Consider the following 16,474-nt stretch of genomic DNA (forward strand, 5'->3'; position numbering starts at 1 on the left):
GTCTCTCCTTAGCATTCAGACGTGGTGCTATTTGTACAGCAGCTGACCGCTCCGGTACGGCAGGTTGTTGTCACTGGCGCAGCTCTCGGGACACACAGCCTCCCGGCCCGTCCCCTGTGATGTCCCTGTTGGGTGAACCAGCTGTGCGAGGCTGCTTTGCAGGGAAAACACTAATACAAATCAGCACATGTATTTTCCCCACTGTATATCATAATATAAATGCCTTTTTAAATTAATGCTTTCTAAATATCAGGCCTTAAACTGTACAAGAGGTGTTACATATCAACGGTTGTTGCTGAGCAACAAGACAAAATACGTTCCATGCCCAGAGTGCTGCTGCCTTTGGGAAAATTGATAATTTCTGGTTTGAGTCTTTTGCAAAGTTAAACTTTTCTGTTTGTAGGCTCAGTGTTCGCATCCATGGTGGTGGCACCACGGACCGAGTACAAGGGAAGGTGTACAGCTGAAGGCAGTTGTTGCAGTAGTTCGCAGCTGGTTCACATGGAACGCTTTTGGTCAAGTGTGTGTTTGACTTTGCCCACCTGTTGCTGTTCCATCAGCTCCTTCAGCTGGTGCTGCCAGCACCTCTTGGATCCAGACATCAGAGCTGCTTTATTCCCACCTAAACGCGGGGCCAGCCTTGAAAGAGAGGGGGGCAGCAGCCTCACTGTGTTGGTGGATTGAGGAACTACGCACCGCTCTTTAAGGGTTGAAATTTCCCCGTTTTCCCCGTTTCCTTTAAGGCTGCAGGTGCGGCGGGAGCTCTGGGAGCCGTGGTGCCAGTGCTGTGCTGGGCAGCCGGTGTCCCCTCCGGCCGGTGACCGTGGGACGCGGCTGCCGAGCTCCGCGCTGCCGGCAGAGTCAGCGCTGCCAGGGTTCGTATCTCGGCACAGAGCCTTTGTGAGTCATGCGGTCTCATTTGATAGATAATTACTATAGTCTGCTGATTGCTTCATGTGATCTGAGTTGAAATCATGAGGTATGAGAGAATACTGCTATTTGCTGTTATATTGTCTTATTATATAAAATTGTGGTTCTACAGCAGCTTTCTGACCCACCGCTGAATAACAAAGACTTCTCCCTGTATTTTCTTTTGCTGTGAGCTCTTTCGGGGTCACCATATAGAGATCACTGAGCCATCGCCCTCCAGCAGCCCAGCTTGTCCTTCCTTGAGCCAAGAGTGGCCACTCCGCCCCCCGTGTGGTCTTGGGGCTGTTGGGGTGTGTGGATGTTATTCTGCTGAGCCTGGAGGAAACTGGGCAAGACACTCAATTTTGAAATGGTCCTGTCAATATGCATTTGATTATGGTCCTGTCAATATGCATTTGATTAGTTGTTTTCCTTCTGAATTTGAGAGTCTCTCATCTATCAGAGCCGAATCAACACTGACATGCAAAGTGTGGGTGACACTGTTGGGGAGCTTGGGGTGATATGAATGGGAACAGTATTCACCTAAACCTTGAGTCCCTGCCTTTCCCTGAGTAACTCACACGGTTATCTGCCCTATCAGCGGTTTTATTCTGGCAGCTCAAAATTTGCATTGAACTATTACAAAGAGTCAAAACAAGCAAGAAGTAGCAGTAGTAGTGAGAAAATGGGGTTAATAAGGGGCGGGGGCAGCTCCAGCGCTCTCTGGGGCGCAGGGTGCGATACGGAAATGAGCTGTGTAAGTCTGGGATGAAGCCGTGCGACCAAATGCAGTTTTCTCTGCCATCAAATCCTGTGTTTGGACCCATACATTGCGGTTATTTTGATGTATTGAAAATGCTGTAGCCTCTTCCTGCTGTTACTCAAGAGCTGTTTTGCTGTGCATGTATTTGCATGGACACGCAACTGTATAAGTAACTAGGTAGTTTCCATATACTTTTAACTGATTCTTGAGCATGAGATCTGGCTTCACTCATTTAAAAATATGAATATTCTTTCTGGTTTTGAAAACAAGTCTTATCTTCATTCTGGGTTACTTCTATGAACACAGTTTGGGAGAAAATGGCCATTAACTGCAATGCTGGTTTAGTTTTTTCTATTATTTGGAGGCCTTTTCAAGCAATTTTTTTCAGTTTTTTTCTTTTGTCATTGTGTAGATAATCCATTTTAAACTTGCCCTATTTGCAACTGCAAAGGAAAGACACTTTAATACTTGAGATCAGGTAGCTTTGCTCGAGTTAACACAGATACACCAGAGTGTCGGCTGAACCGGGGGGAAGCAGGAAAAGCTGTCTGATATTAGGATGCACATGCATTTAGAACCTGCTCAGAAGAGGTTTATATAGCCAAGTTTTGATTTCTCTGCAAACACAGATTTTTGTGTTTGTGGACCTTTGGCATTGAATGTGTATCTGGGAACATTATTTTCCACGGGAACATTATTTTCCACAGCTTGTGTAGCCTTTTATCAATAGAACTTACTTCAGACATACTGTTTGTCTCTTGCTTAGGGCTTTGACTGCTAACTGTGTGTTTAAAAGGAGGTTTTGGTGTCGTGTATATTGCACCCCGAAGTCACGGTGGTTTGTGTGGTTGCCTTGCAGTACGCCCGCGTGTGGATCCCCGACCCCGAGGAGGTCTGGAAGTCAGCAGAGCTGCTCAGGGACTACAAACCTGGAGACAAAGTCCTGCAGCTTCGGCTCGAAGAGGGCAAGGTGGGTCTGCGCTGTTCACAGCCTATTGCACTTGTTCCAGCTGCAGACGGACGCGTCTGACGGGGAAGCCGCACCGTCAGGATACATCAGTATTTATCTTTGTGCAATTATTCTCATCCAGTGATTTCCAACAGTATTTTTTTTGAGTCATGAATTATACTGTTTAGTTACAAAAATGCATTTTAGCTGATTTTTAACGTAAATAGTAAAAACCATTGCTTTTTATCCATTCGCCTGCTGTGTTCAGGCGCGTCACCTTTTTCCACGGACACTTGGAAGCCTGTGACCCGCGTTGATGTGCCAGTGGGAACAGTGTTGCTAGAACAGTTTCGGAGGAACAGCTGTGACTGTTGGGCACAACCACCACTAGATGAATAAAGATACAAAGGGGCAAGGGTCCAGGTTGTTATGAAAATGAGGCTGTTCATGGTGCAGAGAAATGACACGTCCACAAAACACTCACGTCCTCCTAGTGAAGGCCAGTCCATTTTGTTCACACCATTCACATAATTATTTAATTTTGATATGGAATGATGGTGATTCTTTTAACAGAAAATAAAGATCTACTGCAGTTGGTCAAATATTTATTTTTGATTTCTTTTTTTCTTATTCACGAGCAGCTTAGATCCCACTGGCATGTAGGAGCCTACATAGCAATGAACTAAAAAGAGATTATATATATAGAATAGTTTCTAAATATAATATGGTTACTTGAAATCATTTTGGGCTTTGGCTCACTGGCATTTCATACATGGCAAGCTGGGTGCAGCCTTTCCATCCGACCAGACGCGTTTCGTCCCCACGTCCCCGTGTGGTGACGCTGCACACGTTGCGCCCGCCCAACGGGGCTGTTTGCCGTTGAGTCACATTGCGTGGGGACGAGGAGCAGGTAAATAAAGTGATTCTTAGATATAGAGACAGGCGCAATTAAAACATACATTAGAGGTTATACCTGCGAAACCCGCACGCAGCATATTTGCAGATTCTGTGCTCTTTGTGGCATTCTGCCGATATTCCTGTGTGGTGTCGCTTAAGAAAGAGCTAAAAAATATCATATCCCTTTATGGTTGCCTTTTGCATATAGAAAACCATTTGGGGGATTTTAAATTACATTTTTGGAGAAAGAACTGCTAATTAACTCATGAGATGGTTGGAATCTTGCGTTGGGTTTGCGTGACCTGGGCACGTTTCTGTGGGCAGAAGGGCCGGATGAGGGCGCCAGGCGCCGGCGCTCAGCTCGTTTCCCTTTGGTTTCCCTTTGGTTTCAGGACCTGGAGTATGGCCTGGATCCGAAGACGAAGGAGCTCCCGCCCCTGCGAAACCCCGACATCCTCGTTGGCGAAAACGACCTCACGGCGCTCAGTTACCTCCACGAACCTGCCGTTCTGCACAACCTCAAAGTTCGCTTTATCGACTCTAAGCTGATCTATACCTATTGTGGCAAGTACCGTCTTTTCACACCGTTATCCTTACGGAGAATGCCCTAGACAGGGAAGGGAAAGCTGATTATTGACGTGCGTGTCTTTAACGTAAAGTCATTTAACGATATCCTCAGTAAAGTCCATATGTTTGTGGTTGTTGGGTGCATCAAGTAGACTTGAAGGTATTAACGCTGGGAGAAAATGGACTTTGCTGTGTGTTGCTGTGGGTCCCCGGTGCGCGCTGGTTGTCAGACGTGTGTTCAGCGGTTGTAGCGCGGCCGCCTGTGATCTCTGCAGGTGGCCAGAAAGGGGGAAGTTACATCAATGTGAACCTCATCATAAGTGCGCAATTGCAGCTGAGTTGGCTATTTTAAAGGAACATTGTGAGATAGTTCAGGCTTTGCATTTAGATTTCGTGCTTTTTTTCTCTCTGTGCGCGGGTGTTTCTTTCAACTCTCAGTGTTTAGTTAGATTGCATCGCTAACTTGTAATATAACCTTTCAATATACATAAACGTTTGAAGTGTTTCAGATGTTTCTCTGGTTTATCTATGCTTCGGACATTGTGCCAGTGCGTAAGAAACACTTTAAGTCATTAGTGGATTTTTCACGTTTTAAGCTGAGTAAAACAAAACATAATATGATGAAACCAGATATTGAAAATTTCCTTCTCTTAATTACGTGGTTAAGGCAAAGACACCTTCTTCCAGTACATGTAGTCAAATTATCATTTGCATACTCATTGTAGCCCAGTTTGCGCCAGCAGAAAACGTGCCCCATTATTTCTTTTTTAATATACAATTTAAGTTTGTCTCTAATCAGACTTTTGTAGGACAGTCCCAGTTCTTGGTGTCACAAACCAGAGTATATTGAGCCTTCTTGATGTTCTCATATGTAATTAGACTTGCTGTTTATAGTTTCTTCGCACTGTTTCACGGACTGTAGAGTCGGGAAGCTGTGTGGCCAGGTGGCCGGTGACAGGTGTCAGGTAGCCACGACTGTGGGTCTCTGGAGCAGGGGTTTGTGCTTGGCAGCCGAGGGCCTTGTCCTGTGCTGCTCTGCATATGGAACGTGCCAAGGGTCGGAGTTTCCCTCTTCTGGGCGCCCTGACAGCTCCGTCCCCGGTGACGGGAGCGGAGGGCGAGGCAGCCGGCGCGCTGGGCGCGTTGTGACGGGAGGGTGCGGGCGGTGGGGTCCGGCCGCGCGGGGCTGTTCTGGTCCGCGGGTGCTGAGCAGAGCACAGCTGCTCCGGTCCCGCTCCCAGCGGCGTCCGGACCACAACACTGAGTCAGACTCCGCCGTCGTTCCGGGGGAGCGGGCGGTGATTCACACCGCGCCTCATCCCGTCCTGCAGTCAGAGCATGGCTGGGCGCACAGAGTCATTTAGGTTGGAAGACACCTCTGGAAGTCTTCAGTGAAGCTCGAGAGGAAAACAGGTCTGACCAGATCAGGTTGCTCAGGGTTTGGACCAGTCGAAGTATCTGAACATCTCCAGTGATGGAGATACCGCAGGCTCTCTGGGCAGCCCCTGCTGAGCGTGCGTGTCCTGGTCGCGGCGCTGGGAAACCACCTCTGTTCCCCAGATTAGACATTGTCCCCCAGGACAAAGCCCTTGATGAGGGAACGTTTTGTGAAAGGGCTTTTGTGCAAGTGGAGTCTCATGGGCTGAGCTGGTGAGGGGCGCCCGGTCCAAGGTCGGTGGTCCTGGCCAGCGGTACCACCGAACCCCTCTGGGCAGCAGCCTGGGCCGGCTTTGCCGCTTGCGGACGAGCTTGTGTCCAGCGTCGGTTCAGACGCTTTCAAAAGGAACGTGCTGTGGGTTCGGCTGGTTCTGGAGTTTCTCAGAGGGCGGGAAGGCCTTCAGCTCTTCAGGGAACGGTTCTGCCCCGGGACCGGGGCGGCAGAGCGCGGTCGGTCGGCAGTTTCTCTTGCAGACGAGCCTCAGGCGGCGGTGCTGGGAACGGCGTGTGGGTTTATCTGAAAGCCGGGAGCCAGCAGCGCGGGGTCCCGGTGCTCACAGCGCAGGGGTGGACGCTCAGCTGCGGTGGATGAGCTGGGACGTGTGTACGTTGTGCTGTAAGCTAAGGACAGCAAAGCCGGCGTGTTGGCCTTTATAAAGCCAGTCCTTTGGGCATGGGCGTCCGCCTTTCCAACCGCTCTGTCCGCTCCCATCCTGAGCACAGGGTTGTTGCCTCAGAGCTCTGCCCGGAGGAGGAGCCGCATTTGCCTCCATAATCTGATTCGCACATTAGCCAGGTTAGTTTAAACACCCCACGAAGGTGGTTTTGAGCTAACAGATCTGATTTAGCCCCAAGGAGATTAAAAACGCTTTAATCCACCAAGAGAATTATGGTAACATTATTCTCAACCAGCAGAACTAGAACTGGGGCAGCGATTCGGAGGGGCAGCGCACGTTCCCTGGTTTACAGCGGAGCGGGTGCTGTTTCATGGGCACTCTTGGATCTGGTCATATCTCGCTTTAGAAAAGGCAGATAGAAAGTAAAACGTTGCTGTTTGTGTGTTTCCTAAAGCTGGGTCAAAGTAAACTCTTCTTATACTTTTTGCATGTGAAACTGTGGTCATAATAATAACCTGAGGTCAGTATCAGATCCTCATTTTTCTTTAGTTAACATTTTTAGAAAGGTTAAAACAATAGCTGGTATTAAAGCCATTTTTTGTTTGTTTAATTTTGAAACAATTATTAATAACTCCTTTTGTTTCGTTTCCTTTGTAGGTATTGTCTTAGTGGCCATAAATCCGTATGAACAGCTGCCTATCTATGGCGAGGATATCATCAACGCCTACAGCGGCCAGAATATGGGCGACATGGACCCACATATCTTCGCAGTGGCTGAAGAAGCTTATAAGCAGATGGCCAGGTTTGTAGACCAAAACGCTTGAATTCGGCATTTTTGTAGAAGGAATGAGATTTAAAATTTCTGGCTGTTGGCCTTCTCTTTAATTTATGAACGTATTTAATAATGATTAATTTATGAAATATGTAGCCAGATCTGTCTTTTATCTAGTGTCTTACTACATTTTGCACGAGGATAAGTTGCCTGAGTTAGCGAAGAGTAAAACATTACGAATGCCATGATCACGGTCACTGACAAGTAACAGGAATAACCACAGATCGCATCAATATTTAGGTCTAAAGCACCCCAGTGCTTTATGGGATTGTTGTTTTAATCTGATTAGCAAAACGTGGAGATGCTTTTTAACCATCAGTGGGTTTTTAAGGAGAACAGCGCCAGGTCCTTAACCGTTTTGTATTCACGTGTGATACTGACAACAGGAAAAAAAAGGCTCGGCTCAAGAGCGCTGTTCTGGGCTCCTGGCTGCGCGGTGACGTCCCCGCTGCGTGATCTGCCCGCGGCCGCTGTGGAGGGGAATTCAGAGGGAGCAGGGGGACGGTCGCACCGGGCGCCTGGAGACGCTGTCCCTGCGCACCCTGCGGCACTGCGCAGGAAATCCGCATTGCTGTAAATAATGCATGGAAACGAACTTGGCACCAAGGGAGTGGTTGGTAGAATCTTCTTCCCCTTCCCCCCAAGAGCCCGGCAGTCTGAGGAGCTTTTGCAATATTCATTTCTAGGATAAAAACCTGCGGGGCTGCTGGGTGGTCTGTGGTTACCAAGACCTGGTGTTTCCACTGGTTGGCTGCACACCATGGGTGGAGTTTTACTCATTGACAGTACAGCCCATGGTCAAGTGGATCAGGTAAAACAGTGGCAGATCTCTGGATGAATTGCGATGGCCCGCAGGCCTTACTGCAGGAGAGGGGACGAGGGGACAGGATCGAAAATGATTAAATGCTCGTCTTTGAAATCAGCTATTTAGTTAAGAATCCATATCAGAGCCGGAATGAGCAAAACGCTCTGTACGCTGTGAAGTTGGTGAACTGCACACAGGGATATGGTGATTCATGATAACACGTAATAGCTCATTTCAAGAGCGAGTGGCAGGGTACAGCGCAACGTTTCATGACTTGGGGTGATTGCGAAATAGCCAGTGGCTCAAAAACGCGCCACATCTGCGCTGTTGAATGGCAGAGGTATTGGCCTGACTTCCTTTTTGCAAAGGAAATAGACGTATAGTCTGGTATGGGAATGTAAAGGCAGAAGTGTGTTACGGCAGTCACTTCTGCGTTGTGTCAGATGGGTCGCTCTGGATCACTGTTGTTTTAAACAGACTTGCTACTGAAGTCCCTCTAAAAAATCAGAATCTATTGGCCTTGTTTTACATCTGAGGCACAGTACAGTGACGTGCAATTATACATCAGGGATGGATGTCGTCCAGATTCGCAGAACTTTAGTTCTTGGTACTGCCCAGTGGAAGGAAGAGGCTGCGGGGGGATCTGTGGCTGCAGATTCGCCTCTTGCCCGTGTTGAATTCCAATGGCCGGATCGGTTGTGCTCCGTGTGTCCGTGTGTCCGTGGGCTGGAGCCTGTGCCGCGGAGGCTCCGTCTGCCACCCCCGCAGGCTCTGCCTCCCGAGGACGACCCAGGGCTGTTGGGTAGAGCCTCAGCTGTGCATTTTCCTGTGTGTTAATTGTTCCGCAGCTCTCGCTGCACCCTCCGGCCGCTCTGCTGTCCTGAGCAACAGCAAATAGGATGTGGTGGGAGTTCCTTTTGAAACTAGTGATGAGAAATTGTATAAGCATGGAAGTGATCTTAAACGATCCTTCTGTGTTAATGAATTGATTCCTTTGTGTGCCTACAACATGTTATAAACAGTATGTTGTTCTTTGATGAATCACTGATAGTACTTTCGTAGGTGCAGAATGAAATCTGAGCGCACAATGGAAGTGAAGAGAATTCCTCTACTGAAGTAACAACCGCATTGGTTATTTACCCTCCCAGTGTTTATTGGCTTTTCTCTCTGTTTATTTTTGTTTCTTGTTTGTTTTTAAGAACTTTTTAATGTCATTTGGACATACTGGGTTTGCTCGTTGAATTTCGCTTTCTGATGGTGTTTCCAGTTCCTTAATCCCTTGTCCTGCCCTGTAACTTCAGTGATTCTTTCTACACTTGGAACAAATCGTCTTTTACTCCTGAATTATCAAGTTAAAAAAAAGTGCAGATTTACATTTCTGTGGCTGGTTATTTAAAAATGAAAATGAGATCGTCTGTGACTATTTAATTAATGCTTTAAGAATTGCATGGAATAATCATGTGGTAGCTACTCATGTGGTATTAATCTGCATTTATGCGTGTAATTGGTGGGATTTGTTTTTCTGTCATATCTAGCCGTTCCTAACTCCATGTTTAAATGAACACTGGGATAATTAGTCGTGATGCTCCTATCTATAAGGCTTCAGTGAGCTCTTGTAAATATTTACCCTCTAGGTATTCTTGTTAATTTATAATGTAATGATTTAGAATGTGTTCTTGACAGCTTCATTCCCTCATCTGCTGTGCTGAGGAACTCTCCACGTGCGTGGTTGTAACTGAGCGATCCCCGTGGGCTCCTTCAGCCGTAGGAAACGCCCCACGGCAGCAGTCGGGAGGCCAGGGATCGTACACGGAGTATTTGCATTGCGCCTTCAGAAAAACACAGCGCAAAGGTGTAGGTGGCTGGAATGGCAGGGACGGCGCTCGCGCCTGGCCCGGGCACGGACACTGACATTGGGGCTCATTGCAGGATAAAGCGGCACATGGAGGTGCCTTTGCTTGCGAAATGTTCTGCACAGGGAGCGCCGGTGTTGGGCTGTGAGTGGCTGGGAATGCCGGGGCACCTCGTATAGCCCCCCCGGACACCCCTTACAACCCCCCCAGACACCGCCGGTGCCTCTTTCTGCGGCGGTTCTGGCAGCGGGTTTCAGTGCAGGCTTGGTGGGAAGGAGTGGGGCTCATCTTTACCCTGAGCTGTCGGTCAGATGTTGTTTGCTGTTGTTTGCTCAGTAGCGTCTTGTCCTTGTCAGCGTAGAAAACTGTGCACAGCTCTTGTAGCACTTACTTATTTTGGATTATTATTATTTTCATCTCCTCTTCCCCCCGTCTCATCTGTGTCTTTGTGCCTTTTTCCTTCTCTCCATGTCCCGCAGCTCCTCCGCACAGACTGACAGCTTCGGTTCCAGCACCTTTCCTCTGCTGAGCCCAAAATAAGCACTGAACTAGTTTTATAACTGCACTTAAATTGTGTTAGACTTAAGGTTCCGTACACCTCATGGTTGCCAGTAGCTCTCTTGGCTTGGGATCTTGGGATCTCTTGGGATCCTAGACGACCTTTGAACGTCCCTTCCAACCCAGACTGTTCTATGTTTCTGTGATTCCGTCCCCCATGTTCAGGGTTCCAGCAGAAGGTGTTTGCCTGGATCGAACCCTTTGAACTACAATGTGTACCGCTTTTCTAAGTCAGCGTTTCAAATTATTAACAGAAGTGAAGTGAGGTGGAGCATCAGTTGGCAAGTATTTCATTCTTTTTTCTTCCAAAAGCATTACAGCTTTAGTAGGAATGAACCATCAGCAGGTGCAGCTCATTTGCTTTGCAATATTCAATAGGAGCCTCCATTTTTGCCTGTATGGTTTGCATTAAGAAGAGATGTTGATGATTATACTCTTGAAACTCTTAAGAATTGCATTAATGTATGAGACTTATGAGTATCAGTTTCCTAACGCTATCAGGGAAAGAAGTTTTAAATCACTAGTGAGGGTGTATTGCAGTCATTAAGATAATGTGTGGTTTTATCAGCACTTTGTTGGTCTGGTTTGTTGCGTTCTACCTGTGACTGATGATGGGTACAGCAGAGTTCAGTGCTTTCCAATTTAATAAATTAACTTAGAGATTGGCTTCTGATGAGTAGTTTAAGTTGTCTGTCAAAGTGAAAGTAGAATCTGCAAACAGAATCACATACCGGTGAGATCCCTGTGAAACTCAATGAATACAAGACAGAAAGCAACAGCACTTAAAGCATCAGTTTTGCTTTTTCTGTTTGGGCAAAGTACAATGATTTATTCAATGTTAGTGTGGATCTTTTTCATTCAATTACCTTTAATAAGCAGGCTGCCGCTCTGTTTTGTCAGGTTCTCAGCGTCTGACGGCTCGCAGCTCCAGGGAGATGGTGTTGTTGGTTGTGTTCCAAAGGAAGCTCGGCGCGCTGTCGAGGGGGTGTTGTGAGAACCCGCGACTGGCCGTCCGCAGCACCCGGCCGTCCCAGATGGTGTCCTCTTAGCAAAGAGCACCTTTGATCGGCTGCTGTTTGCCCCCGAGCGTCCGACGATGGAGACTGTTCGTCAGGGTGGGGTGATTAACAACCCCTTGTGGAGCTGCTGTGGTGGGCCTGTGCACATACACAACAGCCTTTTGGACCGACGGCTTTGACATGCAGCTCCTCAAATGAAATACCTTGGAAAGAGGTGGTGTGCTGTTGTTAAAATTAGAATGAAAAGGGAAATTGTCCTTTCTGGTGAAAGCAGATGAATTTGGAACGGTCTCTGACATTTTTTGATGTTGGGGCAAAGGCAGCAGATGGGGTAATCAACTCGACATCACATCAGGGACCTATTGTGTGAGCAGCGATTGTTTTTGGGCAGCAGAAGGGTCAACGTGGTCGCAGGGAAGCCGGAGTTCACGCGAGGTGTCCTGCTGGCGGCTCAGCAGTGACCCTTCCTAAAGCACTGCGGAGCGGGCTCTGACTGATCCGGGTTAATCAGTCGCGCAGTGCTGGCTCATCCCCGTGCTCCTCTGTGCTCGATCTGCCGTGATGCTGCAGCGTGTGCTGACCTCGCCTTTCTTCGTTGGTGTTTGTCAAGAGACGGGGCTGTTAATTCATTATCTTTTGCCATTTTTACAGTCAGGAGCTGTGTTTCCTGAATACAATTAAAATGGGAAGTGGTGCATCTGCTGTTTTTTAGAGTATTGTGGAATGTTTTTACCGAGCTGTTGTTGAAGAACTTGGGGTGTTTTGGAGTGGCTGAGTTTGCAGCTGGAGCAGACTCGAGGGAATTCGGGTTACGTATAATAGTGATATTTCACCTTTGTTGGAAGGTTTCCGTGAGCAGATCTCAAAGTCCTCTACAGAAGAGATCAGTGGCGTTATTTCTGTTTGATAAGTTGACACAGACACGAGTGGGAGGGTAGTTTGGTGAGTTCACCAAGGCGGCAAAGCAGGACATCGGAAATACTGATCCAGTGCCTGATGACTTGATCACTCCAGCTTGACAATAAGCTATGTGAGAATAGAGTATAGTCTATCAGTCAATTGGGTTTCCTTCTAACATGCTCCCAAAGGTAATTTCTCTTCAATATACAGAAATTAAGATGCTACATTTTGCATGCCTTCATTTCCTGCAGTGCCAAGGTGTTTCTGTGCCAGGTAACGTATTCTGCATCATAACATTTGCTTTCATGCAAGTCTTTGTGTTTTCCAGGCACTTTACATGCATTCACCGAAGTCTGTCTCCTCTGCTCCTGTAGATGGATTCCTGCTGTGTCCCCAAGTCTGTCTCCTCTGCTCCTGTAGATGGATTCCTGCTGTGTCCCCAAGTCTGTCTCCTCTGCTCCTGTAGATGGATTCCTGCTGTGTCCCCTGCAGGCGGAGGTGGCAGCGGTGACGGTGACCAGCCCCGAGCTGGTCCCACACAGTGGCCTCCCAGCCCTGCCCTCTGCTCGGAACGTCCACGTTCCTCCGGTGGCCGAAGGAGACGTCAGCGAGAAATGCTGTTAGGTTTAAAAATACGGTTAAACGGGAAGTATATTTAGAAAAGTGGTTAAAGAACGTGGTTTGTTGGACTAATGCTTCCTGCCTATCAAAAATGAATGATTTTACAAAGGATTAAATTACTGCTTGGGCAGGAGCAACCGTTGTGACTCAAGGTGAGCGGAATGCGTCTCCAAATTGTTAACGCGAGGTGTCTGAGAAGACCGGGCTGTGTCAGGTCTGAGCACATTAGACCCAGGCAGTCGAAATAAAGCGCTGGGCACGGGGTGTGCAGGTGGAACGGACCCAGCAGCGCGGCTGCTGCTCTGCGCAGGAGCGGCACTGGTGACTCGCTGCTCTCTTTCCCCCGTCACGCTGGCGCAGAATGGTTCAAAGCACTTTAGTCTCTAATAATAATCCTTAGCGCTCGCATGGCGCTGTGGACATTCTGGGTGCTTTATGAAAGTTACCTCGTTAATCCCCGCAACAGTCTTTTGAGGCTGGAAAATAATGACCTGTGTCAGGCCACATGTTTTGGGATGTGCCAGTACTGGTGAATGCGGAGGCTTTGGCACTGGAACAGCAGGATGGGTCTGTGGGAAGGAACACGGCGAGGAGGAACCTCAGTGTGAGAGAAGAGGGTTCCTGCAGCGCAGGTGACAACAGAGCACTGGGTGGCATTTACTGGGGCTCCTGGTGGCTTCTCCAGGGGAAGGTGACGTCAGGGAGGGGGGCTCAGCAGCTGAGCCAAGAGAATAAAAGGTGACGTGCTTGTGTTATGAAGACAATAGGACGCAGCTGGAAAGTAAGAAGACAAAGCGGGGGTGCTTTGCCATCTTAAGGAGGCCAAGAGCCAGATCCAGAAAGGGTAATGGAACTTATTTAGGGCTGCAACGAATTTTGTGATTAAAATAGTTTGTTCAGAAGACTGATGAAGGGCAAGATGTCCCCTCCTGCCGTCCGTGGGAGAGGGGACGGGAGGGCTGCTCGGACCCGCTTGCTGCTGTTCTCCGCTGCTCAATGAGTTCTTGTTTATTTATTTATTGAACAGTTGAATTACCTCTACACGAAAAGCAAATCCTCCTTTGTGGAGCTGCCAGTTTTTATAATGGCTCCTAACAGATGTTTTGTGCCCTGGGCTGGATTCCAAAGGCCTTGGCACCGAGCAGGCGGCGCCCGACCCGCTCAGCCGTGTGCGCTGCCCAAGGGGAGCCCAGTGGCCGCACCTCCCCGCTCAACCTGCCGGGGCTGGTGCGTTTCACAGCGCTCTCCTTCCTGTCAGTGTAAATTGCAATTTCGGTCTCTCTTAGCAAAGCAAATAACTGTGACGATGGGAACATCACACGGGAGCGGAGCAGGATTGGGTGGCCCTGGGACCTGGGTGGCCCTGGGACCGGCGCGGCCGGGGACGGGGCTGGCTGAGCACAGGCTGCTGTGCGTCTGTCCCGCGCTGGGACGTGCGTCTGTCCCGCGCTGGGACGTGCGTCTGTCCCGCGCTGGGACACACGGTCCCGTGCTCCCTCCAGCCCGCACAGCCGCCCCTTCTTCCGAAATGCCCTAATTAGTGAAACAAGCTGCTGTCCGTGAAGCTCACAAAACATTCGCTGCTACGGAGAACTCTTAACTTTGCACTGATACCCGATGGAAGCTGATGTCTTTCACTAGTAAAGAGTTTAAAATATTTTCAGTGAAAATTTATTCCGAGACTGAATAAGCTGTTTGGAATAGGTGGAGTATTAGGTATATTTCTCTTTTCCTATAGCATCAGTAGTTCTAAGTTATCGATGTTCCCAAATAAAGCAGTTAGAGTGGTACTTAGCACTTCCACGCTGCTTTTATTTTCAGTTCATTGTGTAAACTTCCTTTATTTCATCTTATTGATAAGGAAATTATTTGGTAACATTTCTGTGCTCTTGTTTGTGTTGCAGCTGCCTCATGGGGGGATTGATCTTTGATGAACAGATTTGTTTAGTCGTGCTCCCAGATACAAAGACGTGTGAATGTTCTGACTGCAGATACCGCGGGTCATTTTGGTCATATGCTGTCACAAATCTGCAATTGGGATGCTGAGATATTGTGAAAAATAGGATGCTTGCTTAGGTCCGAGTTATGTTTGCATTGCTGGAGACACTTCATCACGTCAGCTGCGTGTATGTACATGTATCCTCACACAGTTTGCAAGTCTGATTTACAGTGTAGGGTGTAAAACGTGTCACTTAAACTAGGTTTCGTTGGTGCCTGGTTAGTCCTACGGCCCTCCGAGTGGGTTCAACAAGCCTTCAAACATGCCAGCATTTCCGAGTGAATCCTCGCTGACCTTTCAGCAGCGTCATTAGTTGTTAAGTTATTTTCCTGGGTTGGTTTTCAGCTGCAGGATGGCAGTTCACTAGGTTACTCTGTGTCTTTGATGGGCGTGATGCACATCGATGTTCCTGGTAGTGAGGTGTATTCTGAGAACAGGATCCATCCCAAGTATTCCCCGAGTCACAGGTTCCTTCCCTGGGAGTTTGCGTCGGGTTCTTTGATCATTCTAAATTCACCGTTTTGAAAATGTAAAGCAATTTTAGCCTTACAAATCTACCTTATTACCGCAGAACTGCAGTACAGGAGCAACAGTGAAACAAAGCAGAGCAGACTGGCACCGCTAGATTAAATAAGAGCGATTGATCGTGTTCTTGTTCCTGCACTGAAGCGGTAGGAGGTTTCAGGGTTTAGAACTTGCAGGACCAGGCCATTAGCAGCAGTTTGTGCTGGTGTGATTTAGGTAAAAATTGAAACTACCACATGCCATGGGGCCGGTGCCCTCAGCCAGAACCTAAACCTCTTATTCCAAAAGTAAAAGAGAAACCTGCAGCAACTCCCCCCACAAAACCGGCTGTAGGCTTATTGAACCACTTAGCGCTGGAGCAGCCAGGGACAATGTCCTGGAGGGGGTGGCCTTCGAGTCACCCGGACAAAGAAGCTTCCCGAAGAATGTCAGCACTTTGTCAGTGTCTTCAGCCTAAGAGATGCAGGTGATTTATGATCAAAGGCAGTGCTAATGCTCTTCCCATCAAATTGCCCAGTTATTTGGTCTCTTCTTTTCATACTAACAATATCTCTCTGATGTTTTCTGCTGATCTCATCTGTGTCATACGGCATTGAGACTACTCAACCTTGACGCAGTTAATCACAGGCAAACATTTCCAAGTCATATCAGAATATTTTAAAATCAGCTGATAATGATGCACTTTTGCCCGTTTGAGATGCTAATGGGTTGGGCATGGATGGATTGATAGGAATATTGAGGTTGATGTCAGCAATCTTATATTCCTTTTGTTTGTTTTCCCAGGCTGATGTTTTGTGCTGTGTGTGCTTATATACATCTATTTGACGTTATTTGCTGTGGAGTCGTGAGTCTGAAAGACAAGATCAAGTGATACATCCGATGCATCAGTCACAGGAAGCAGAAAAGCACAAGAACAGTGTTGTCCTTTGATGATTAAGTTGAATAGCTCTGGGCTTCTTTAATCCCCTCTGCAATGCTTATTGATGGGTTTGTTTCTAACTGTGTTAGTGTTCCTGCTTCAGAGAGGGGTTTCCTGTGGGAACAGAGGAGGACGGTGAACAAAGGTGTCTGTGGGGATTCTTTGGGTCTGGGTGTCCGGGTGATCCTGACCCGTTTGCACAGTTCGCTGTGGAAGTAACGGCTGTGGTGCAGTGAGCGGTGCTGGGATCGGGGGGAACCGGCCTGTACCGATCTTAAGGAATTAAAATTGCAAATTGGCAACT

The 16,474-nt window shown here is 48.0% G+C and overlaps 1 protein-coding gene across 8 annotated transcripts in view; it reads left to right on the forward strand.

Annotated features, from left to right (window-relative positions):
* Positions 1-16,474, forward strand: part of MYO5A (myosin VA) — an 84,799-nt gene that overhangs the window by 12,397 nt on the left and 55,928 nt on the right. For all 8 annotated transcript variants that reach the window (XM_082060956.1, XM_082060958.1, XM_082060960.1 and 5 more), the window contains exons 2-4: positions 2,532-2,642; positions 3,911-4,082; positions 6,797-6,941. In XM_082060956.1, the coding sequence (XP_081917082.1) occupies positions 2,532-2,642; positions 3,911-4,082; positions 6,797-6,941 (428 nt within the window). The remainder of the gene's footprint in view (positions 1-2,531; positions 2,643-3,910; positions 4,083-6,796; positions 6,942-16,474) is intronic.

Source organism: Streptopelia decaocto, assembly GCF_964273445.1.
Source record: "Streptopelia decaocto genome assembly, chromosome: 9".
NCBI classification, from domain to species: domain Eukaryota; kingdom Metazoa; phylum Chordata; class Aves; order Columbiformes; family Columbidae; genus Streptopelia; species Streptopelia decaocto.